The sequence below is a fragment of the Rhinolophus sinicus genome, linkage group LG02 (genome assembly GCF_036562045.2).
Source record: "Rhinolophus sinicus isolate RSC01 linkage group LG02, ASM3656204v1, whole genome shotgun sequence".
Classification (NCBI taxonomy): Eukaryota; Metazoa; Chordata; class Mammalia; order Chiroptera; family Rhinolophidae; genus Rhinolophus; species Rhinolophus sinicus.
This window is the reverse complement of record NC_133752.1, coordinates 175,937,377-175,963,995: the sequence shown is the minus strand read 5'-3', so window position 1 is coordinate 175,963,995 and position 26,619 is coordinate 175,937,377. Positions and strand designations below refer to the sequence as shown.

The following is a 26,619-nucleotide window of genomic DNA, read 5'->3' as shown; positions in this document are numbered from 1 at the left end:
TTCTGTCAGTTATTTCTTGATATATTTCTACGTAATTAAGGTACTTATATTTTCATGAACAAATCTTATTCAGTTTCCCTTTTATTAGTATATACTGTTCTTCTTTTGCCCTAATTATATATGTATGTGTATGTATATTATCTATATATATATCTTTGCCTTAGATTTGTACAGACGCACACATATAATTTCATTTTTTTGCCTTAGATTCTACTTGGTCATATATTAAGACTGCTTTCTCAGCTCTCTTTTGCTTTATATTAGTTATTTACTTTACATCTTTGTTAACTAAATGATGGACAAGCACAGGGGTCCCAAAAATGTTTGGTTTCAGGACTTTTTTACACTCTTAAATTACTGAGGACCTCAAAGAGATTATAGTGATGTGGGTTACACCTATTTATGCTTATCTTATTAGAAAACTAAAACTGAGAAAAATCTTAAAATATTTATTAGTTCATTAAAAAACCAATAATAAACTCACTATATTTTAATATAACAATTTTATGAAAAATAACTATAGGGCTGACCCGGTGGCTCAGGTGGTTGGAAGCGCCAAGCTCGTAATGCCTAGGTCACCGGTTCGATTCCCAGATGGGCCTCCATAGCTAAGATTGTGAACAACAGCGCTCCCTGGAGCTGGGCTGCCATGAGCCCAGTGAGTGGCCAAAGGACTGTTGGACTGTCGACCGACTGCCTCAGCCGGGAGGGAGCACAAGGCTCATACATAATACCAGCATGGGCCAGGGAGCTGCGTCCTACACAACCAGACTGAGAAACAACGGCTTGAATCAGAGTGGGGCGGGGGGGAGGAAGAAAGGGGTAAAAAAAAGAAAAAGAACTATATTTCTCAAAACAAACAAACAAAAAAAAGAGAATATCAGATTGTTTTACACTTTTGCTTTGCTATCTGGCTTAATCACAGAGAGTGAAATTCTCCTATCCGCTTCTATAGTCAATCTGTTGCAATATCACATGTCAAGCCACCCCTGTACACTTGTATGTAAAAGAGAATGAGGGTGATAAAAGCAAATAATGTATTAGTATTACAAAAATAATTCTGACATAACAGACTCCCAAGTATAGTCTTGGGGATCCCTGAGCATTCTTGGACCACCTTTTCAGAGGCACTGTATCTAAAGAAATCCTTTTGGAAATCTCTTCCTATTAGGCATTTATAACTCCAAATCTAAATGTGTAACATGAATCTCATTTTCTTATTGTATTAGATCAATTTATACAATTGTATTAAATTCTACATTTATTCACTTATTCGTTAAACATTTATTGAGCAGCCACTTTATGCCAGGTACTCTTCGAAGTGATGGAAATGCAGCGGTAAAAATAACAGACATGATCCCTACCCTTATGGAAGTAATATGGTAGTGGAGTGACAAACAATATGCAAATTAAAAATGCATATATATGTGTGTGCACACTCACACATTCAGTAGTCTTCAGTAATAATAAGTGCTATGAAGGATAAGGGGATAGTGATGGTGGGAGTAAGCCAGGATGTGACTATTTTAAAATAAGGTGGTCAGGAAAGGCCTCTTTGAGGAGATGTCATTTGATCAGAAACTGAATGAATAGAAAAAAAACCAGTAGGGAGCATAGAGCTGATGGAGTAAATGTTTCTGTTTCTTTGGCCACTTCAGTTAATTTACTGAAAGAGCCATGGATTAGAGTAGACCAAGAATGGAGGAAACCATTTTATATAAGTGCCCGGAAACTGTAAGATCCTAAGAAGAAAGAGCCAGGAAGTCAGTCGGAGGTAATATCTTTAAGACTGGCGTAGGGCAGAAGGGACAGAAAGAATGGTTTCAACAAATCTATGTGAAGACAGCAAAAGCCTTTTAACCTGCACATTACATACAGTATTATTTTTACTTTAGTTTTAATGTGATGTTGTGTTTATCTTCCCCATAGCTCAGTAAGAAGACTCAAACCTATATCTTCACCATCAGCCAAAGCGTATTGGTCACCAACCTGAAACCAGCAACCATCAAAGTCTATGACTACTACCTACCAGGTGAGGGCTGAGATTTGCCTGTATTTCCCAACATATTTCTGGCACATTCTTTATGATATCTCTCTTAATTTTACAAATATTTCTTCCCAAGGCAAGTAGCACATAATTGCATTATCTGATCTCTTAAAACACTTTAATTTAATTATATGCCATTTAAAAGAATCCTCTGCATTAGAGATATTTTATAGGATGCAGTCCATAGACCAAAAGAACAATGTGCACCATTGTTCTCTAAGGGCCAGCTATTCTTAATATTCTTGCTATGAATAATAATTTACCACAACTATGCAAATATTAGTGATTGGAACCTACCTGTAATTCTGAATATAACCTGTAGGGATCCTCTGAAAAGGGCTAAAGCAGTAGCTTTTATGAAATATTTCCTCTCTGAATATGTGAGGCCTGCAATGTAATAAAATATGTCATTTCGTTTTACAGATGAACAGGCAACAATTCAGTATTCCGATCCTTGTGAGTGAGGTAAGCCCAGAAGAGAGAAGGGTGGGGTTTTGGGTGGTGTGGCAGTATTCAGAAGTTAAGGGGACCTTCTTCTGAGTTACTGTTACTGTCTTTTGGAAGCTTATTTTTGATAGAAAGTGGCCTTTCCTTTTTTGTCCTAAACTCTTGAAGAGAGAGTAATAATCTCCATAGTTCACATCAGAAAAGTTAATACTGGCATTTGTATGAGGAGTTCCATGTGATTTTTAAAAACAATATTTTTCCTGATTGGAAATTGATGAATTTTCCCAATTATTTTTACATTATACATTAAAAAAATTTTTTTTATTGGGGAACAGTGTGTTTTTCCAGGACCCATCAGCTCCAAGTCAAGTCTTTGTTCTCAATCTAGTTGTGGGTGGTGCAGCTCAGCTTCAAGTCAAGTCGTTGTTTTCAATCTAGTTGTGGAGGGCGCAGCTCACTGGCCCATGTGGGAATTAAACAGGCCACATTGGTGTTATGAGCACCACACTCTAACCAACTGAACCAACCAGCCTCCCCACATTATGCATTTTGTCATATAAACATACTGAGACAATAGTGAAAATTACCTGATTCTACTCCCCTGAGATAACACTATTCATAGTCTCATCATACTTTTGTGAGATTTTTTCTTTTATTAGATAGGAAAAAGCTCCTCTATAAATGTGAAGACTTTTTGAGTGTCATGACGTCTTCCTCTGTTTTTGTTTTTTTCCCCCAGGATAGAAGTTGGAAAGAGATTAAATTAATCCTTAATGACCACACTGGACAGCATTCTTCTGCCTCTTAAAGCAAATAATTTGATTTCTCTGATTGACTAGAGAGTGGGTAATAGATGAGTAGGCCTGAACCTCAGCTACTTTTGACTACTTCACAGATGTTTGAATAAAGGGTTGGGGGAGGTGGGCTAGTAATAATCACACAAAGGAGGAATTACATGGGAAGGTCACTAAGGGAGAAGATGTGGTTTAGCCATTTAGGGGACTCTCCAGAGAGAAGATGGTGGTAGAGGGTGATCCAGGGAAAATAGGGATGATTTCCTGGAGGTTAAATCTAAGGGAAGATGTAATTTACTGCTTTGGGAACAGGCTGCAAAATAAATTTTCTTTTATTGGAAACGAAAATCTGTCCACTTGGCTCCGTGCATATTTCTGTGGATACCAAAAGATAATGAACATTATCTTTTTAAAAAAAACTCATGTTTTGGCTTCTTCCGTAAACCCTTGACTCAGACTTCTCAAAGAATCGTGCTAAGGATTTAGGGTGGGGTCGGAGTAGAGAATCCTAATTAAGAGACTGTGCTGGCCAGCTGTCACCTCAGGGCAAACAGTGATTGAGAGCCAGAAAGTGGCTAGCCAGGATTCTCTGTGTTGTTTTCCTCCTGTACCATCCCCCAACCCTTTCTCACATGGGATACCCATCATCATGTAAGCTCTTCCTTAGAGCAATGTTTTGTTTTGGAGACAGGGTTGCAGGCACAGAGATAGGGGGAAAAGATGAGTGATATTTAAACAGACAAGATTCTCTAGATAATTACACCCTTTCCTTTGGACATCCACACTCTGATATTGCTCCTGTAGATTGTAAACTCTGATGCACAGTCAGGAAAAAGTTGAATCCACGATGCAGAAATATTTCCTTGAGCCCAGGGCCACACTTATATAAACTATTTATTTCCTGTCTCTTCTACCCTAATCTCTGCCCTCATCCTCCTAGTAGTTCCCAAAGTGAGAGAAGATGGGGACACCCAAGGAAACTATCCCCAAACCTGCCTTATCCCTCAAGTATCATGGGAAGAGAACAGAGAGAACACTAATGAAAAGAGGGCAGTCATGAATGCTTCTCCCATTCACTGGAAGCCCCACCTTCTGTTACATTTGGTCGTACCAGAGTGTCATCTTCTTTTGCAGTGGAGGGAGGTGGTGATCCTCAAGACCTAAAAGGTTATATCTGGGTAGAAAACATTTTCAATGATTGCAGAAACTGTTCTTGTATCTCTTAGGCTTCAGATAGGAGAAAAAGAATATTCTTAGGACTTAAATTATCAACTACATGGAATAGAGAAAATTAATGAGAAAAGTGACCCCTTATTCAACTTACTGAAATGTAAACATTTGTGCATATTTGAGAAGCAAGGTGTTCGTAAGGATTAAGTGATACTTGGTATTATAGTACTTATAGTAAGTATTCAATGTATACATTTATTATATGCCAGGTACTTTACCAGCCTGGGAATGCAAATATAAATAAAATGAGGTTTTTATCCTCAAGGAGCTCACAGACTAGTGGTGGGAGAAAATAAACAAATTAACAAGGTATAATACAGTGTGACAAAAATAATGATAGAAGAAAGTACAGAAAGTTGTGGAACTACACAGGAGATACACCTTCCCAGGCTGAGGTGAAGAGGTGGCCAGGAACAGCTTCTCCAGGTTGAGCCCAGGGCCCAAGTAAAGCTCACCGCTGTCAGTGACTAACTGGGTGTAAGACAGGAGAGTCAGGGGAGAGCCTGGGAAAACCCCCAGGATTCTAGACTGCGGATTATGTAGGAAAGGAAAAACTTTTTCTCTACCCTTTTATATTCAGTGGGTGTGGCCTGTGTATTAAACTGGTTAAAAAAACAACAGATTACGAGGAGAAGAGGTTTATTTTTTCACAAGCATGTGGTGGCTTCACAGGAAAAAAAGGGAAAACCCCAAAAATCAGGCCCTGGGGCTTATATTACCATTTTAACAAAGGGTGATAAATTGTGGAGAAGTTACAAAACAAAGCAAAAGGGGTTTGGGCATCTAGGGGTAGTAAATTGTGGGAAGGTAAATATCTGGGGGAAAGGAACGGAAAATAAAGGTTATTTTAGTAAGGTTTGTTTATGCAGATACAAGTCAATGCTGACTTTCTATCTCCTATAAGGGTTTTTCTCTTCCTGGTATGGGAGAGGGGAGGGGAGACATCTTCACAAAGGGACATTTATGCCCTGCTTTCAGGCAGAAAAGGGGAGGGCAGAGAGTTCCTCCTGTGTCAGCCGCTCTAGCTCCATCTTTGGCCTTCCAGCCACACACTTAGTTCTCCAGGAATACCAAACTACACTTAGTTGCCTGTTCCTACTATGCTCTCTCATAATTTTGATATATGCTTTTTATCATGCTGCTTGAAAAGCCTTTCCATCCCTTATTCCTGGAAGACTTCCACTAGTCCTATAAGGTATGACCTTAAGGTGTGTTTTCTACTCTTGTAAGTATGTCTTCCCGAAGAACTCCTCTCTGCTCCTCCACCCTTTGTGCTTCCCATGGAGGACTTACCCACTGAAGTCATGTTTTCTGTTAACCTGCCCACCTCTCCCACCAGAATGTCAGATCCTTGAGTGCTTATACCCAATGGTATACACTCATAATACCTCCCTAGTATCCATTCTCTTTTCCTCACTAACAAAAAGCACAATTTTGTTTGGAGCAGCAAGGTGACCAACTAAAGTACTCACCTTCTCAGAATCGCTTGCAGTGAGGGGTGAACGTGCGGCAGAATTCTAGACAACAAAAAGTAACTGGAAGTCTCTGGCAATAAATCCCTTCTGAATAAGATGACAAAGCCTCACACAGGGCAAGCATTTGACCCTTCCATCTTCTTTCTAACTGGAACAAGGACAAGATTCCTGGAGGAAGAGGAGCTGTTTTGCAACCATGCAGGTAAAAACCACATGCTGAAAATGAGAGAGCAGCAGGATAAAAGGAGCCTGGGTGCTTGATGACATCACTGACTCAGCCTGGCCTGCGGGCCCTTGGGCATTTTGTCTAGGCAATGAGAAAAGTTCATCATTTAAGGAATTGCTAGACTGTTTTTCAAAGTAGGTATACCATTTTACATTCCCACCAGCAGTGTATTAGGGTTCTGACTTCTCTATAACTTCACCAATACTTGCTGTTACCTGACTTTTTGATTCTAGCCATCCTAGTGGATATGAAGTGGTATCATTATAGTTGGATATTCTCTTTTATATAGTGTCTGTTCAAGTCTTTTATTTTCTATTGTGTTGTCTTTCTTTTAGAATTCTTTATATATTCTAAATAAGAGGACTTTGTTAGATATATACATTGCAAATGTCTTCTTTCAGTCTGTGGGTTGTCATCTCACTCTTACCGTGTTTCCCTGAAAATAAGAGCTAGCCAGACCATCAGCTCTAATTTGTCTTTTGGAGCAAAAATTAATATAAGACCTGGTCTTATTTTACTATAAGTGAAATATAAGTACTATAAGTAGAATAAGACCAGGTCTTATATAATATAATATAATATAATATAATATAATATAATATAATATAATATAATATAATACCAGGTCTTATATTAATTTTTGCTCCAAAAGACACATTAGAGCTGATGGTCCGGCTAGGTCTTATTTTTGGGGAAACACGGTAACAGTGTCTTTTGATGAACAAAACTTGTTAATTTTAATACAGTTCAAATGAGTGCCTTTTATGTTCTATTTAAGAAATCTTTGTATATTCTAGGGTTACAAAAGAGTTTCCCTTATGTTTTCACCTAAAAGCTTTTTTTTGTTTGTTTCAACTTTTCACACCTAGATATATAATCCACTTGGAATTAATTTTTGCATATAATGGGAAGTAGGGGTCAAGATACATTGTTTTCGTTTGTGGATATCCAGTTAACTCAGCCTCATCTATTGAAAGACCATCTTTTCTCTACTACTACATTGCAGTGTTACTTTTATCATAAATAAAGTAACCACACATGTGAGAGTTTATTTCTGGATTCTATTTTGTTTCATTGTTTAGTTTGCCTATCCTTGCAACAATACCACACACACTCACTAAAGTTTTATATTTAATAGTTTTATATATTTATCATTTATGTATGATATCTCATAGTGTAGTCCTCCAGTCTTGTGATTCTTCAAGATAACCTTGGGTATTCCTGGCCTTATGAGTTCCCAAATGAATGTAAATCAGTTTGTTAATTTCCTAACAAAACAAAACAGAAAACAAACAAAAACTGCTGGGAATTTAGGACAATTGTGGCATAGATTACCGACTGACATCTTTATGATATAAAGTTTCAATTGGTGAATGTGTTCTATCTCAACTTATTAAGGTCATCCTTAATTTCTCTCAGCCACGTACATCTGCTCCAGTTCAGGACAGAAGCACTCATTTCCACAACTGCTGGGCGTGTTAACAACTGAAAGCTTGCAGTTTTGTTCCTTCTGGACTATTGCCTTCAGCTGCTGTCCCCCACTTTCAGGGACAGCTCATAATCGATAATTGGCCAATGTAGGGGAGAAAGACCCTGTCTTGTTGCCTCAGTTCAGGAACACTCTGCACAGCCATCCTGGTTCCAGGTCACCTCATGAGATTCGTTGTGACTGAATTGCAGCCCAGCTTCTTTCTTCATCAACCCAGCTGTTGATCTTGAGAACATTCCCTAATAAATTCCCTGCACACAAATCTATATCTCAAAGTCTGCTTCTTGGAAAACCTGTTCTGAAACAGTGGTGTCAGATTTGGTCCAAGAAAACAGACTCAAAATTATGTTTTTGGCGCTGACTCATCAGCTGACCGTTGCTGAAGAGGACTCTGTCACTGCAGGCCGCTGGAGCGCTGACAGTCCCTGGCATTGTTAGCAGTGCAACTGTTGAAATTTTCACCAGTGTTGAACTAAAATGGCATATCTGTGGAAGAAAATGCAGTGGGCTGGGCATTGTATGAGGCACCTGAGAAGTATAGAGGAAATATAATAGTATTTGTAAGGACAACGGAACTGGACAGCTTTTGTTGAGGAGTGATAGTTGCTTTGGAAAAAAATAATTACGTTGAGGGTGATTAATAAGCAATTAAATTCTAAGTGAAAGTTAGAGGGCCTCTTGGTAGGAATATAAAAATTGTTATCTTCTACTGCCAGAGGATAAGAAAATCTGAAGACCAGGCTCAACGCTTAGCCATAAGAGAAACAGCTCCAGAGAAAGTTGAATTACAGGTCTGGTATGCCAAGGTCAAAGCACTGTTTGGGAAGGACTGGGACTCTGAGACAATGGGATGGGAATATCGTGATTGATGCACTCAAAATGTCTGAATTTACAGATTCCCCTGAATCCTCAGGGCCTGAAAAAGTGGCCTACTACTCCCTGTGAAATGCTTAAAAATGAGGCAGAAGCTCTTACCTTGCAAGATAGCACATAGTCCCCTCAGAATATGCCCCTTATTTCTCCTGACCATTATGCCAATCATTAGGGTTAAGTCACATAACAATCTGACTGGAGACATGCTGGGCCTGCTAAGGGAGAGAAAGGGTTATACCCAGAAGAAGCTGCAAGATCCAGCCACGTAAACCAGCACGAGCCAGGAGAATAGGAGTGGGATAAATTCTGAGAAGCTGAATCAAAGGATCTGGAACATAGGTTGGATAAGGGAGAGTCTGTCAATATAGGAGCACTTTTCCAGGACACAGGATCTTACACCTAGACAAGGATCTCAGAAGGTGGTACAAAAATGCTAGCAGAAGGGTTCGAAGGAAGCTTGAAGAAAGTGATGCCCACACTAAAAAGCAGAAATGACAGAACTGCCATGGTCCGTGGTAGAAAGTTGAAGAAGGGATCAGATGGCTCAGAGAAGTGGTCATGGTACAGTGTTCAATGGGAGGACTCAGAGGACATTTTATATTTACCAGAGCAGTCAGGAGTGCTTTGCAGAGTTAGGTACCACGATCGCGGGAATCTAAGTGGTGGCTGTACTCTGCAGGCACGAGTTGAAGAGATACTGTTACAAAACTTGACCCTTTGATAGCCATGAGAAAGATAGGTTCCCAGAATAATAGAAATCAGGTGTCAGGACATCATCATCAGAAGCAAGGTGACTACATTTGTATAAAGAGCAGCAAATTGTAGTGGAATTGAGTGGGGACCAACCCACAGGGAGCTATAGATATGGTTACTAGACACAACATCCCTAGGGACAAGATAGATGGTGTGAGGGTTTAAAATATGTCCAAAAATTCTTGAGCACTCCTTTCAAAAAGTGGTCCTTAGTTCCCTTCCTCTTATTGACTCACTTCTAATGACTAGACTAAGGCAGAAGTGATGGTGAGAGCAGGGAACTGTAGACATTATGGCTTCCTGCCATGTGGTGAGGACACTCAAACAATATGGAGAGGCTCCCATGGTGAAAAACTGAGACCTTCAGCCAACAGCCAGTAAGGAACTGAGTCCTCTTGCCAACAGTCATGTGAGTAAGCTTGAAAGAGGATATTCCAACTCCAGTCTAGCCTTTAATTGACTGTCCCACCTGACATCCTGATTGTATCCAACCTCATGAGAGAGCTTGAACTAGAATCACCAGCTAAGCTGCTCCTGAATTACTGACCCATAGAAACTTGTGAAATAATAAATATATACTGTTTTAGTCACTGGGGGTGGGGGTGTTTTATACAGCAATAGATAATTAATACAAGGAGTTTTTTCCCAATTCCCCTTCAAGATGAGATGTGCTATGTGTCCCATACAATGCTATACTTATCCGTATCAGAGGGCCAATGGTACTATGTTGTAAATGTCTCTGTACTTGTCTGATCTTATCTTGTGATCGGTAGAAAGGCCCCCAAAGATGTTCATACTCTAAACCCTAGAACCGATGAATATGATTCCTTACTTGGCAAAAGAGACTTTGCAGATATGAGCAAGGTTATGAACCTTAAAATACAGAGATTATCCTGGATTACCTGGGTGGTCCAAATTTAATCACATAAACCCTTAAAAATAGAACTTTCTGCAGCCAGAGGCAGAAGTGACACAGCAGAAGAGGAAGTCTGAGAGATTCAAAATGTGAGCAGGGCCCGCTGGCTGTTGCTGGCTTTGAAGATGGAGGGGGCAAAATGATAAGGAAAGCAGGCAGCAAGGGAATAGGGACCTTCAACTACAGCCACAGTCACTTAATTCTGCCAGTACCTGAATGAATTTGGAAGCAGGTTGTCCTCCACCACCTCCAGAGAAGAGCCCAGGCTGGCTCGTACCTTGATGGCAGTCTTGTGAGACCTGGAGCAATGGAGCTACCCAAGCCCAGCCCAGATTTCTGACATACAGGACTTTAGGAAAATAAATGGGTATTGTTTTAAGCTACAAAATTTATGACAGTTTGTTACAGTAGCAATAGAAAGCCAATATGCATCTAGATTATAAACACCTTGAAAACAGAGATTGTGATCAGATCATCATTTTATTCCCAGTACTCACCACATTACCAAAACAGATGTTTTATTCATATTTGTTGAATAAACTAAATGAAGGTGATCAATGTTGTCCAACAATGCAGGTCACCCAGCTTGCCCCCACTGCATTTTAAAATTTCATCTATTGCTTTTTTCCCCTCAAGACCCAATTCAGGGACATCCTTAATCTTCACTGCTATATGTACTCCTTTAGGCTTCTCAATTGCCTTAGTATTTCAACTACATCTTTTGCATTGCTCGTCTCTTGTACTTTGTGTTTCTCTTCATGATGCTTCAATGCTTCATGAAACTATAAACCCTTGACAGCAGGAACCATGCCAGATTTATTCATCTTTGACCCATTCATGCCTAAAAACAGTATGTGCCCAATAATATGTACTTACTGAATGAAACATGGGTATCACATATTAACCAAGGTCAAATGTGAATGACTAATATTGAGAACATTTGTGATTTTTGGATGAGAGGTATCAAAATATGTGTTCTACAGTAACTATGGTATAAATAGTAAATGGCCATTAGACACCATCCTAATCTCTCTGATTTTTATCCACTTCTCTGCTCTTCCCCTTCACAATTAAATTTGAAGTAGTTATTTGCAGTGTCTGTTCAGATAGTCATGATCTAAGAAGGCTTTCCCATTTAGGAGGAAGTGACTAGAAGAGAAAATAAGTTGAGATGAGAAAATAAGGACAGGAAATGAAACCCCAACACAAGAAGCCACTGGACTACTCTGGTGTGCATTCAAGGCAGAAGCATGTGACTTAGACTGTAAGAACCTTAGGCAAACACTGCATAATAAATTAGGGGTAAGAATGAAGTCAGTCTATGCATGTGACAGTGATGCTTTCCATCAAGAAATAGCCATTGTTCTATCTTCATATATTCTGCTTCTTTGATACTTCCTTTCCCTCTCTCAAGTTCCCTGATGGAATAGCTGAGAAAGGAAAGTAACTGTAATAAATGAAATACAAGAAACAAAGAAGTACAAAAAAAAAAAAAAAAGAAAAGAAAAGAAAAAGGAATATAAAGTAGAAAGGATAAATAAGACAATACATAAATAGTTGAAAAAAGACATGACGAAGAGGAGAAATTTCATCAAGGATGTTGTTCTTCCTTCTTTATCCCCCCCAGTGCCTTCCTTGGTATGTTGAAGGATTCCTGAAATTCATGAACTTCCCCTCCTTGACAATACTGAAGGTCCTGAGTTAAGGATGGAGGCATCTTGTACCCAGGCAATGAATGACATCTTCTGGTCAGAGAGGAGAGTACACGATGGTTTCTTGTGAATTTTTTACATGTTTAAACTTTATTTTGATTTATCATTTATTTTGGAATAGATAAGACATACCAATGTAAAAATTCACCAGTGTAAAAGGACACTTTGCACATATCTTCTTCAGTTCCCTCCTCAGAAGTAACAACTATTCGTTTTGTTGAGTGCTAGCTCCCTGAAAATACTGCCCAAACACCCACTAAGAAGGCAAAGCTGGGCTTATTCAAACCATAGTGTCTGGGAGGGCAGGGCTAAGTCAGGATTTTCATGAGGTTTGGGGGTCTGGTTTAAGGAGGGTCTTTCAATGTAGGGGTTTGATTAAGATTAGGTAAGAATCATGGTTAAGATTGTGAGACACAGCAAGGTGAGGGTTTCAAAAAGTTTTATAGAATAAATAATCACTTGATAACTGTCTATTGAAAAGCTGAGCAGTTCAAAATGGTTTTTTCAGATGTTCCTGAAATGAACAATACAATTATTTGCTTTTATTTTCTGGGCAAGAGTTTCCTGGAATATTAAAGTTGTGTGGATGAAGACAGTGGAGTAGAAAAGTCAACTTAATGTGGACAGCCAACTGTTGTGAGTGTAGATGGTTCTCAGTTTCTTATGTATGTTTTCAGAAATATATGTGCATGGTCAATGATACATGTATACCTTTAGGAAATGTCATCTTTTACCCTCTAACAGTTACTGCAGAAATCCAGAAACTGAGTTTGAGATAATCCTTAAATAATAACTATCCATAGCATTTGCTCAGCAGTTACATGTGATGTACTTTTTTCAGAGTATGAATATATCAATCTTCTGTGTTGAACAAAATTACTGTTTGAAGTATTCTACTAGTATTTTTCCCCTCAGCAATTTATGTAACAGGTTATGGTTTTGGCAAAACTAGTGGGTCACATTTTCTCTTTTTCTTGGTTTCTTCTTTTCCATCATAAAGTACAGTTACAGGTGGTTGTGGCAGGGGAGCGAGATAATTATTCCACAACACTGAAATATGAAGGCAACTGCAGAGGCATTTTTGCTAGGCACGTGCTGAGGGCCAGGTACTGTGCTAAGCACAGGATGAACATGGTAACTACACTCTCTGCCCTTGTAGGGCTTAGGGCTTAGTGAGGAAGATAAAGAGTGAATGTATAGTTATGAGTGGAATGAATAGGAGTCATAGGAACCTAAGCTAATCTTGGGGCCGAAGTAAGGATTCCCAGAAATGATGCTTGCTCTGCAAGCTGAAGGATAATCAGGAATGATATAGGTATAGGAATGAGATGTGGGAGGAATGTTCCAGACAGAGGAAATAGCTTTTATCTTCTCTAAAAGAGGTGATTTTACTCCATTTTCCTGTTTTCTGTGTCCAGCCACTTGTATGCACCTCGTGATCTCATTTCCAATTGTTTCGAATAGGAGTGTACATAGAACTTCCCAGTTCAAAGTCATCATCTTGAATAAGAATCTATCCTGTGACTAATGTTTCTCATCAGAGCAAGCCTGGTCCTAGGGAGAGACAACCCTGTACTATTTTTCAGTTTTTGGGAGATACATGGAGATCATTTTTCTGAACCCTGGATAAAGTTCAAGAACTGCCCACCATTAGCAGAAGATAAGGTTACATTTTTTTTTAGAATGAGAAGTGTCTTTAGAAATCACCTAGAAAGATTTCTTCGACTGAAAAAGGAGGAAACTGAGACTCAAATTGCAGACATTCTTTATGAGCTCCAAGACGAGCAGCACAAGAGCCCTGAGGGCTACAGAAACGGAATAGGTTACAATCGCACAGAAAATCTGATGTGCTGATATGGCTCCCCGCAATTAGCCTTCTCTGATGTGTGAAAGGTGGAGATTATTTAAAATAAAGGATAAGATATCCTAGGCTTTTATCTATTCTCTCTCTCTCTCTCCCATCTATCTGACTTTTTAACCAGAAAAAGTATTACTCTGGAGAAATTCTAGACAAATATTCAGAGGGTCTCTCACCTTGAGGATGAAGAATTTCCTTAATTAAGTCCCAGTTTTGTTCTCCAAGAGGAACTGACCTGTTCACGTTCCCTGTGGCTATGGCTCCACCCTCTGGGAGCTCTTTCTTTGCCATTATACTCCTTGGCCACATCTGAAGAGGGCGTTGGATTACTGAGCAGGTTTTACAATTTACTCATTGCTTGAAGATTAAAAATCCAGGAGTCACTTTTCAGTGACAAATTTCTCAATCTACGTTCATGGTGTGGGGACAGAGTCCCTGGTTTCAAAATTTAGTGTGGGGACAGAGCCAGGAGAGCAGTTTCCAGGCTCTCAGCCTATTGTGGAAAGGTGCTGGCTCGGTTATTAGATGGCCATCAGCTGTAGTCAGATGGCCATCCGCTGTGACTGGGTGACCATCAGCTGTTACTGGTTAGCCATTAGCCACTAGTATAACTGCCGTGGCTACACTAGGGGGTTGTGGGTTGGTTGGCAGAGAATTGGACTGCAAATTGTGGATCGCAAGGCTCCTGCTTCCTGTGTGTCCAACCCAGTCGCCAGCGAGAATATAGTGGTATGACGCCCCTATCTGTGGCTCTGTTGTTCCTTTTTGGCCTCGCCATGTCCTGCGTTCTTATGCGGGGAGCGGGAGCTGAGTCCCTGCATGATAGTTAGGTTCTTATCTATTTAATTCTTGTCAATGAAATGTGTCAATAGACGTATCTATAATTCTTTCTTTCAAGATTTATTTCTTTCTCAACTTAATTGTGAGTACTTTTAAGCCTATTAAGCTTTGGTGGGAAAACTAAACCCTAAGCCTTTTTTTTCTAACTGAAATGATTTGCTGGGCAATACATTAATCCATTTTGAGGTTGTAATGAACGTGACTACCATACCTTGATTTGATCTTGGCCTCAGAACTAAAGTCTAACGGGTCTTTATTACTACTCAAAAGCTTTTCCATGTAGTTGCTTCTCCCAAGCTCATAAGTCTCCTAATTTCTGAACTCTCTCTTTTCCTTTTCATTCCTGATTGAAAACTAGCCAGTTCTTTGCCACGGTCATCTGTTAAGTACCTTGTCAAATTCAGTGAAATAAACACATGCTACTGATATTCTATTTTCTAACTTTTTCTAGAACTGTAAGATCATCAAGTACATTATCAGACTTTCAAGTTATTATAGAAAAAATAGTAACACACTGTCCCAGACTTTCAGTTTCCAATAAGTTTCCTCATCACCTGCTAACTGGTCCTTAAGTAAAAGTTATATATTTTAGGAATTTAATGAGAATAGCACCTTATATTCAGTATTAATGAGTTGTTGCCAAAATAAACAACCTCAAAGCTTAGTGCTTAAAGTAAAAACATATATTCCTCATGATACATTTCCATTGAGGGCTGGATAAGGCCTATGCTCCACGTTGTCTTCATTCTAGGAACCAAGGTGATTGAATAGCTGTTGTATTGAATACTATTCTATGTTGTGGCAAAGAGAAAACACAGTTAATTGTGTGCATTGGCTCTTGAAGCTTCTGCCCAGAAGTAATGCCTAGCACATCCACTCACGTTTCACTGGCAAGTGAAGTGACATGGTCATACTTATGGGAAGTACAATCCTGCCATGTGCCTAAAAGGAGAAAGATCTGGAACATTTGTGACAGTCTTAAAGGCTTCTTCAATATGGTAAACACAGTAAGAGATTTAGAATTTCCTATTAGAGTTTTAGCCCCTGTTTGAATATTTATGTTACCATGGACAAGTCATTTAGCATATAGGTTTTGGTAACCTCATCTATAAAAATGGACAAAATAGTACTTAATTCAATGAATGCTTGAGAGGATTAAGTAAGACATCACATGTGAAATCACTTCGCCCAATATTAGTCTCCTTCTTGCTTCCACTCACTACCCAGAGATAATGTATCATCTGGTTTTGGTATTTTCAGTAAAGACAAATTTGTATGTGTTGCTTGGCTGCTGTAATTTACATTAGTAATTTTTATCTACCCAACCATATGACAAGCATTTTAAGAACAGGGGCAGGCAATGTTTTATAGTTCTTCTGTATCTCTTACATAACCTACCATAGTGCTGAAAGCACAATACGTGCTAAAAATACCTATGTATTGATTATTTTCTCCTGAAAAGTGTCTTACTTCTACAGGACTGAGTTAAAACTCAAATGAACCTTTCAATAGATTTTCATTTTCTCTCCTAGAATTTTTTGTTTTTCAGCCTTTTCCAACTGATTATTTTATTTTTTATGTACAATATCATGTTGACGCAAAGGAGATATTACATTCATTTCCAGTTTAAGAGTAGAAATTAGGGGAGCTTTCATGAGTTCACCCTACATTTCACCTTTTGGCACAAACAACCGCAGAGTTTACAATCCCAGAACACACACGGTTTGTGCCATGGTTGCTAAGGGAGACGGAGGGCCAGTAAGTCGGGAAGGTGCTGCTTATTTGCATTTGATCTGGCTCCTCTCTAAGGCCTCCCAGGAAAGCAGCTCAGAGACAGAGTTTGAATACCGGCTCATTAATAACCCCCAAATCTAGATGAGACCTTGTAAGCATGATCTCTTAGGACCAATGTGAAGATTAAGTGGATAACTAGTAAAAGTTATCTAGGATAGTTAGTTAACATAAATGAGTGTTGAGGTTGCATTTGGCCAGTTGATCAAGAGATAAGATTCTTAAAGATATTCCCTCTGATTCCTTCATATTCTGACCAAACCCAACTGAAACATCATTTTCCCCTTTTTCATAGGAAGGGCAACTCTTTTGAACACCAGATGGGGCATTGGTATCCTTGAGTATGTTTAATCTTCTTATAGAGCTCTTATCACAATTCTCCTCCCCTCTAGTTGTTAATATTAACAATCAATATTTATTGAATGCTTACCAAAGACAATCAATGGGCTAAATGAATTCTATGTATCATTCACTTAATTCTTATAACAACCCTGAAAGGTAGGTATATCCCTCATTTTACAGATAAGTGGAATGAGACTTAGAGAGGTTATGTTACAAACCCAGGACCATGTAAGTGGCAGAGTTAATAAGTAGCAGAGTCAGAATCCAAACATAGATCTCAAAGTTCATGCTCTTAACCACATTAAAAAAAAAAAAAATATATATATATATATATATATATATCATATATATAATATATGTAAAATATATACATTATATATATATATATAACTTTGTTTCCTAATTATGTTAAGTTGTTTGAAAATAGTGAATATTTTTGTTTATCTTAGTATGTCCATAATGCCTAGCACAATACCTTGAACAAAGTAAATAATTAAATCATGGGAAATATTTACTAACTCTCTGAAGGGTTTATGTTTGTGCAAAGAATTATAGATTCAGGTATATGAATTCAGGTTTTATGAGTGATGCATTTGAAGAGTGTCAGAATATGCCACCCCAAAACATGTCACCTTGGTAGAGAGAGTGTGTTGAGTTGAAGGCAATTGAGAAACAGCAGATGCAAGGAAAGCTCTCTATCTCCCCCTATCTGCCTAAAATCAAGGCATTAATTTCCCTTTGTGGGGGGGGAAAAAAAATTCCTTTTGTCTCTCCCTTCCCTCTGCCATACCAGGAAGAAGAGAACTATTGAATCACTGGAGACGGTAAGAGGAAGATGGCACTTAGATGGGTCTGCACAAACAAACCTTACTAAAATAATCCACATGTTCCATTCGTTTCCCCCCAATATTTACCTTCTCACAATTTACTGCCCCTAGAAGCCTGAATCCCTTTTTCTTTGTCTTACAGTTTGTCTTAAACTTCTCCACAAATTTACAGCCCTTTGTTAAAATGGTAATAAAGGCCCCACACCTAACCACTTTTGGGGATTTTCTATTTTTATTTTTCTATCAGCCCCCTTACTGCAAGTGCATACAAAGTAAAACTTTTCTCCTATTAATCTGTCTTGTGTCAGCCTAATTTGCAGGCCCTCGCTGCAGAACGTAAGAAGGTAGAGAAAATAAATTTTTTCATCCCCTACATATTCAGAGTTAAGAAATCAGACTACTTCTGTGACACTCAGACAGTAAAATAGTCACCTTTAGCAGGACTACTGAGCCATTAGGCTACAGAAGCCATGTCCTGCCTAGGATCAATGTTTGTTGTTCTCTCTACTTGAGTTGTCAGTATATGTTATTTCTAATACAAACATGAGAGACACAGTGACCATTCATGTGATATTACAGTCATATTACAGTCATTGCTTCAAAAAGCTAAACTTGTCTTCATATGTATGTCAAGTTTGAATGTATTGGGGAAATGGTTGAACCTGTTGTAAAGTGCAGAATTACTAAAGCTGAGCATACCTAGATATATCCTGGGGGCAATACTCCCAAATTTTCCACTAATACTCTTTATCCCAGAATTCATTTGGGCTTGCTTTTTCATTTAGTAAGCTTGGTTTATGTGTAGAAAACTCACTCATGATCAAATAATATACTGTACTTGTCACCCTAACCAGCATCTTGTAAACATATCATGTTGATCCAAGAAAAACAAAAATCTCAGCATAAATTTATGACTACAAACAAAACCATCAAAAGTATGTATTTTATTAATAATACATCATCTTTCTTCCTCTAACAAGTATCCATAGGAGATATGTTTTCTTGTGTGTGTGCATGTGAGTAGATTGATAGGTGTGTGTATGGAGGGTTAGAAAGGCAGGAAGGAATAGAAACAAATTTAAAAGATAGAAAACAACCAGTATAAAAACTACAAGGCATAGACAAGAAGTCATCTAAAACAGAGGGTTTTTAAAAAAACTATTTAGCTACCATAGCATGTTTGAGAGATAATTTCACATGCCATCCCTATTCTAACTCATGTCTATAACGGGAGAAGGATTGTGTCTAATTCTGGCTGCCAGCATTAATTCACCCACTTAAGAAAATATTGTACTTCTCTAATTTCTTAAATGGGTGAACCTCTATGGATAGCAATTTTGCAATAGTTACTGAAATATAAAACATACATATATTTGACCTAACAGTTACACTTCAGGGAACTTATTTTACAGTTGTGCTTGCATCTATGTTTATTGATACATGTTTAAGAATATAGTGATTATAAAATACTACAAATAACAAAAATGTCCATAAAAATATCTATACTATATAATGACAAAAATTTCCATTCAATGCATCACGGAATACTATGGAATTCTTAAAAAAAGAATATAACTGCTCTACATGTTCCCTTGTAGAATAATACCTAAGGTCTAAATACCTTAGGCTAAAAACCTTGGTGGTACCTTTGTTTTCTTTCTTTTTCTCACATCCCATACACATTGTGTCAGAAAATCCTGTTGGCTCTAGCTTCAAAATATATCCAGTACTGGTGACTACTTCTCACCATTTCCACCGTTACCACTCCGGTCTATTGCAAATGCCGTCTTTGTAGTCTACCAACTTTCGTCCTTGTCTCTCATGCTTGTTCTCAACACAGCAGCCAGAGGGATCCTGTGAAAAAACGTAAATCAGATCACATTACTCCTCTAATCAAATTCTTCCACTATTTCTCAGAGTAAAAGCCAAAGTCAGATTTTGTTTGTTTGTTTGTTTTTAATGATCACTATTTGCTTTCTCCTTCCCTCCTCCTCTCCTCGCTGGCATTCCCACACTCCTTTGCAATTTTGACCTCATTTCTAACTCCTCTCCTCCTATCTCACTCTGGTCCAGACATACTGTGCTTGCTGTTCCTTTAGGTGAGGAAACATTTTTCCTTGACCCTCTTAGAATTCCTGGCTGGGTCTGAAAATTAAACTGACACAGACAGATTAACAGGAGAAAAGCATACAAATTTAATATAATTTTGACATGACAAGGGAGCCTCCATAAGGAAATGAAGATCTGAAGAAACGGTTAAACCTGAGTAGTTTTATGCTAGGTTTGATGAAGAGCAGACAATAGAGGACAAATATGATAGGCCAGAGAGTATGAGGTTAAGTGTGATAAACTGGGGGAAACTGAGCCAGGCCTGTTTGTTCAGATTCTTCTCAGCATCAGATGCTCTTCTCCACCAGGTATAGTAAGGGCACCTCTCACATGAGGGTTCATGACCTGTTTCAAGGAAGAATGTTGGGGAGAAGATCACTCTGACTTTTCTCTTTTTGCTGTTTTCTCAAACTCCTTCAGCTTAAAATATTCAATACACCAAGGAGTCATATTTTGGTGTGTCCAGAACCCAATCATTTCTCTACACTGGTAGAGAAATCACACTGGTACATGATCCTTCTGCCTGGAGCAAGTATATACATGGCTGCCTCTCTCTGTCCCTCCCTTCAGATCTCTTCTTAAATACCATCTTCTTTGTGAGGTCTACCCTAAATAAATTCTAAGCCTCATCCCTCATCTTTTCATTTAAAAATTTTCCTCTATTGCACTTGTCATTATCTAACATTGTAGAGATTTTAGATTTTACTTATTTGTTTATTGTTTTTCTCCCTCACTAAAATGAAAGCTCCATGAAGGTAAGAATTTTGTCCACTTTATTTACTGAAGGCTACCCATGACAGAAAAAAATGACTGTCTTACAGTAGGCCCTCAAACTATAGTGGTTGAATAAATGGATGAATTAGATATAGGGTATGAACTAAAGGGAAGAGTCAAGGATGAATGCAAGTTTTTTTGGCTTGGACAACTGGGATAGCCCTTTTTCTAAGCTGGGGAAGTCTGAAGGAGGAGCATGTTTGCTGCAAACTGTTGGTGGTCTCCCATCCACATATCTAGAATGCATTCTGGAAGGAAAACTCAGGAACAGGCTCTGATGGGTCATCTATTCTCCCTGACTGTGGCAATTCTTGTTTCTTTACTCAGATTTATAGTTGTCAAAAAAAAACAACTAACCAAACAAACAAAAAAAACCCCCAACCTATTAGAAAGTTAGAAATAGAAGGAAAAGGTTACTAGGTGTTCTTTCAGTTTAGTACTGGGCTTGCATCTTGATTGATTTCCTATTGACTGGGTCACTCTGCAACTCTGAAGAAACAGAGAGTAACTCATAAATGGCAAATAGTTAATGTGCAGTAGTGGGAAAATTAATCTTTAAGGTTACAGTTCATGTCCAATAGGACATTAACCAATTTTGTATCCAACCCAGCTAACATTCTTTTATTAAATTGCCTGTAAACACCCAGTTTCTCAAATGCACTTTGAACTGATTTTAATATCTCACTGATTCTTTCATGAATTAATGAGTTATGTAAAATCTTTGACCCATATTCATTTTATATTTGCATGAGAGTTATGATTCTACCTTTTTGAAAATCATACTTTCATATGGTTTTCACAGAACTGAAAAACTGCCCTTCAGAACGATTTTGACCACTTACTCTTCGATCAGTCCAAGCATGTGATACATAAATTTTACTCTTGTTAGCAAACAATGGAGTAATGAAGTTGACGATTAGCTGGACTTTAGGCAGCAGAAAAGGTCTAAGATTAGGTGCTGCTTTTTGATATACTGATTAGTTCATATGTTAGTTTTTTTCTATTGCTGCTATAGTAATTTTTCACAAACTTAGTGCTTTAAAACAACACAAATTTATGGCCTTACAGTTCTATAGATCAGAAGTCTGACATGGATTTCACTGGGTGAAAATCAAGCTGTCATTAGAGCTGTGCTCTTTTCTGGAGGCTCTAGGGAAGAATCTATTTCCTTTTATTCCCCCGCCTCCCAGCTTCTGGAGGCTTCCTGCAATGCTCAGCTCATGGCCCCCTTCCATCTTCAAAGCCAGCAATGGCAGGGTGAGTCCTCACATTGCCTGACTCGACCTGTCTCTTCTCCCTGACTTATACCTTTAAGGACCTTTGTGATTACACTGGGCTCATCCAGATAATCTAATATAATCTCCCTATTTTCAGGTCAGCTGTTTGGAACCTTAATTCCATCTGCAACTTTAATTTCTCTTTGCCTTAGCATAGCACAGTCATAGGTTTCATGGATGGGACATCTTTGGGGCTATTATCTGCTTACCTTAGTTTATAAACAGACAAAGGAAAAAACAGAATTTAGGGAAATAATATCTACATCTTCTTTATTTTTTGCTGAGACATCTCCCCCATATCTTTGTGGTCTGATAACCAGAGTTATTTCCCATGTTAACAAAGGCAGAGTGGGCCTTCCGTTGCATGTATTTACAATGGCAAATGCCAAGCATCTTTGTGCAAACATTTATGTGTGTGCTAAGCATTTTAAATAGGTCTGCATTACTCTATTTTCACACTGTGGAAGATGCGATGTAGTTAGAGCTTTGGAGTCAGACAGACCTGAATTTAAAATTGACCGTATTACTTACTACTCCCACGAACTTTGAACAATTTACCTAACTTTCCTGAGCTTTAATTTCCTCACCTGTAAGTTAAGAATTAATAATAGCAAATAGAAAAGGTTATTGAGAGGGTTGAACACAATAACGTATACGAAGCCACCAACAGAGGCTTTAAGTGTATTTTGAATCTTTTTTTCCCTTTAGACTTCTTCCCAGGGGCTTAGCTCTCTTGGCAAAGAGCATATAACCCCAGAGGATATACATTTAGTGCTTCCTCTCAACATGGATTTGTACCCAAATCCTGGAAAAGTAGACCAGAAGACACACTTGAATGCCAAAAGATGTAAAGTTTGTACATAGGAAATGGAATACTCTTTTCATATAAAATTATAGTAATGAAGGGGATCAGAATATGCCGCCCCCCAGAGGACATGAAGAGACATTTTTTTAAAGAGGACATACAGATGGCAAACAGACATATGAAAAAATGCTCAACTTCACTAATCATTAGAGAAATGCAAATAAAAGCCACAACGAGATACCACCTCACCCCAGTCAAAATGGCTATCATCAATAAATCAACAAACAACAAGTACTGGCTAGGATGTGGAGAAAAGGGAACCCTCGTGTACTGTTGGTGGGATTGCAGATTGGTGCAGCCACTATGGAAAATGATATGGAGGTATCTCAAAAATCTGAAAATGGAACTACCTTGTGACCCAGCAATTCCACTCCTAGGTATCTATCCGGAGAAATCCAGAACTCTAATTCAAAAAAATTTATGCATCTCTATGTTTTTTGCAGCACTATACATAATAGCCAAGACATGGAAACAACCAAAATGCCCATTGGTAGATGACTGGATTAAGAAACTGTGGTACATTTATACAATGGAGTATTACGCAGCCATAAAGAAGAATGAAATCTTACCATTTGCAACAATGTGGATGGACCTAGAGAACATTATGTTAAGTGAAATAAGTCAGAAAGAGAAAGACAAATACCATATGATCTCACTTATATGTGGAGTCTAAAGAAAAGAATAAATGAATGAACTAATCAGAAACAGTCTCAGAGACATAGAGGAAAAACTGAAGGTTGCTAAATGGGAGGGGAGATGGGGATAAGGGGGAAGGTGAGGGGATTAGAAAGCACAGTAGGTAACCACAAGATTGTCATGGGGATATGAAAGTCAATTTGGGGAATGTAATCAATAATGTAAAGATTTTGTAGGGTATCCGATGGACACTTGTCTCATTAGGGAGACCACCTCAGGGATGATGTAGATGCCTGATCACTGCAGTGTACATCTGAAGCTGAAGATGAATAATAATGTCAACAAAAATTACGTGTGTGTGTGTGTGTGTGTGTGTGTGTGTGTGTGTGGTTACAAAAAGCAGAGTACAGCATTAGGAATAGAGACAGTGGAATTGTAATAGCTGTGTGTGATGTCAGAGGGGATAGTGGATGGCGGAGGGGGGTTGTCACTGTGTGAGGGATATAAATGATAAATGTCTAACTATTACATTGTTTTGTGCACCTGAAACTAATAATAAAAAAAGTGTTAAAAAAATGAAAATAAAAGAATATGCTGCCCCCAAATATACTACTTTGACATAAGTATTATTTTGCGCTAAAGGCAATTGAGAATTAACAGATGCAGGAAGAATTCTTTGCTTAATAAATTTCCCTTTGAGGAAGGTCATCTCCAGCCCTCCAACCCGTACCTAGGAAGAAAAGAGAGCACTGTTCCCCTATAGTTTAGCAGTTTATGTCCCTGGAAGCCCAAAGCCTCTTTCATTTGTTAAGAAGGATATATAAACTCCTGAGTTTAACCACTTCTTTGAGTTTTAATTCTTTTCTGTGAACTCCCATACAAATAAGTATTAATAAAAATTGTGCCTTTTCTCCTGTTGTCTTTTGTTAGTTTAATTCATATGCCCCCATTAATTGAATCTAAGTGAATAGAGGAAAAGTTTTTCCTCCTCAACAATAAATTAATTAACTCATAAACTCATTAACTAAATTGTGAGTTAAAAAAGTTGTGATATCGGCTAAGTAAAAAATAAAGAGTGGTTTAGATACATTTGGTGATGACAAAACTATATTGGGTTACTAAAGGAAACTAAAAATAATAGCTTGTATTGTGTGTCAGATACTGTATGAAATACTTTATAAACATCTCAGTTATTTCCAACAACTACTAGGTGTTATTCCCATTTTATAGAAAGAAAACCAAAACTGAGAGAAGGTCACATGGCAACTGCCTAAAATGGTGATGCCTTTATTATTGTGGAGTATTTACAGGGACATGAAAGTTATCTTAAGTTTCAGTTGCCTGATGGGGCACCTCAGGCATGAGTGGCTCCTTCTTGGACCTAGAAATTTATTTCCACAAAATTTATTTAGGTTTTATGTGACGTGGGAGCCTTCATAAGGAAGTGAAGAGCCAAAAAAATAGACTGGTATATTTTTATGCTAGGTTTGTTAAGTGTAGATAGTCGTGGAGGAATATCTTAGGAATGTGAGGTAAGTGCAGTTAACTGGGGGAAACTGAGCAAGGCCTGTTTGTTAGGACTCTTCTTGGTTTCCTTTTGTCTTCTGGGATAAGGATGCTCCTTTCTTCCTGGGGCACTTCTCACAGGAGGGTTTTATGACCTATTTTGGAAAAGAAGAAAGAGGAGAGGAAATCAGAGCAGTTTTCCTGTTTCTGCCATTTTCTCACATTTCTTCTTCTTAAAATGGTCAGTATGCCAAGGTGCTATATTTTGGGTGAGTGTGTCCTGAACTCCATTATGGGTATTAATGGTGCGGAATGAGAAGTATCTTTATATCTTTGAATTTCATTGTCTTCTGTATTTTTTTCCCCCAGTTCAGAGAATGGCAAGTATCTAGGCAATTAATTACCAAATATTTTTTGGACATCTTCTATTTGTCAGGTATTATGAAATGCTTCTCTTCTACAGTCATCTTTTAGCCTTCAATTTCTCTACTTAAAATTGAGGGTGTTGGATAATTTTAAAGTTCTTTTTTGCTTTAAAAATCTATCTATAAATCCTTTTAATCTTCATTTCATTTTGTTCCAACTAGACCTTAAGTGGCATACAGAATTGTGGTGTGATGGAGGTGGCATATGCATCCGATTTCACATCCGAAATTGCTGGTGGTTAAAGGTTTTGATTTCTTCCCCCCCACTTCATCCTACCCATATTTGCATTAAAATGTGATCACATACGCTTACTTGCTTAGTTACTTGTAAAAAGACACATTCCAACGACACTAACACCTCTATGTGTAAGGTCCAATCTCTTCCTTCACAATTCATTGCACAATGCTGGGCTTGGAAGAGAAGTTTGAAGAATGTCAGTTGATGTGCAAAATTATATTAGCCTACTTTCTATTTTATTTGCTTTTGTTGCTTCCAAACAGTGGATTTCCTTTCAAATCCTAATCTTTCCTTATTAAGATAAGTTTGCAGTGGGAGGGCTTCGATTTCTACTTACCAGATGGAATGCATTTCCTTTTCACCTATTTAGGCTAATGACTTTCAGTGTTATGCAGAGTAAAGAAATTATTTAGCTTCCATTCACAAGAACTGTTTGGTTTGAAAAAGAAAAGACTAATTCCAGCGGAATCATTAAATGAAAATGAGAAAGTTTAGCAAAAAAAAAAGTCAGTTGTGGATTTTCTAGGAAGCGTAATTGTTTTGCTCTGTTTAGATTGAGTTAAGCTCTTCAGTACCAGTTATCAAGATGATTTCATCTACGGCGATTGTTTTCTTATGAATGGAGGTTTTTTAATACTTCACTTTACTGTTGATATAGTTCATTTTTATCCTGAAATTTTCTTTGAAAAATTCCTTAGACCTATGACCCTGGAAGACTGGTATGTCATGGAGAGAAATGAACTTGAAAAGAATTACTGTGAAACATGGGGTACAAGCTTCTGTGAAAGAAGTTTAAACTACTGGCCCATATTCAATAAGGCATGCTCTGTGAGAGACTATTCCTAAGCTGGATTTATATCAGACATTCAACAAAATTATACACCATCACTTTCTTAGCCCCTATCATCATCTAAACGTGTAACTTTTAGTAGATGTAGGGGCTGGTGATCCAGGAAATATAAAAAGTCTTTAGAGGTGGGATGTAACTATATGCATTGGTAGTGATTCTGCTCTACTTTTATTGAGGCTGAAATGGCCAGGTACCCATTAGGTATGCAAGTTCCATAGGCTTGCAAAAGCAACTATGGCATTTGATTGCTTATCCTTGGACTATATTGCAGGCCTTCTTTAGACACTTAACAGTGATAATTCTCCTATGGGACCTATGG

The 26,619-nt window shown here is 38.1% G+C and overlaps 1 protein-coding gene across 1 annotated transcript in view; it reads left to right on the top strand.

Annotated features, from left to right (window-relative positions):
* A2ML1 (alpha-2-macroglobulin like 1) overlaps positions 1–3,636 on the top strand; it is a 35,441-nt gene extending 31,805 nt beyond the window's left edge. The window contains exons 31-33 of the mRNA XM_019713468.2: positions 1,930–2,032; positions 2,471–2,512; positions 3,234–3,636. Coding sequence (XP_019569027.2) covers positions 1,930–2,032; positions 2,471–2,511 — 144 coding nt within the window. The 3' untranslated portion in view covers position 2,512; positions 3,234–3,636. The remainder of the gene's footprint in view (positions 1–1,929; positions 2,033–2,470; positions 2,513–3,233) is intronic.
* Positions 3,637–26,619: the final 22,983 nt, after the last annotated feature.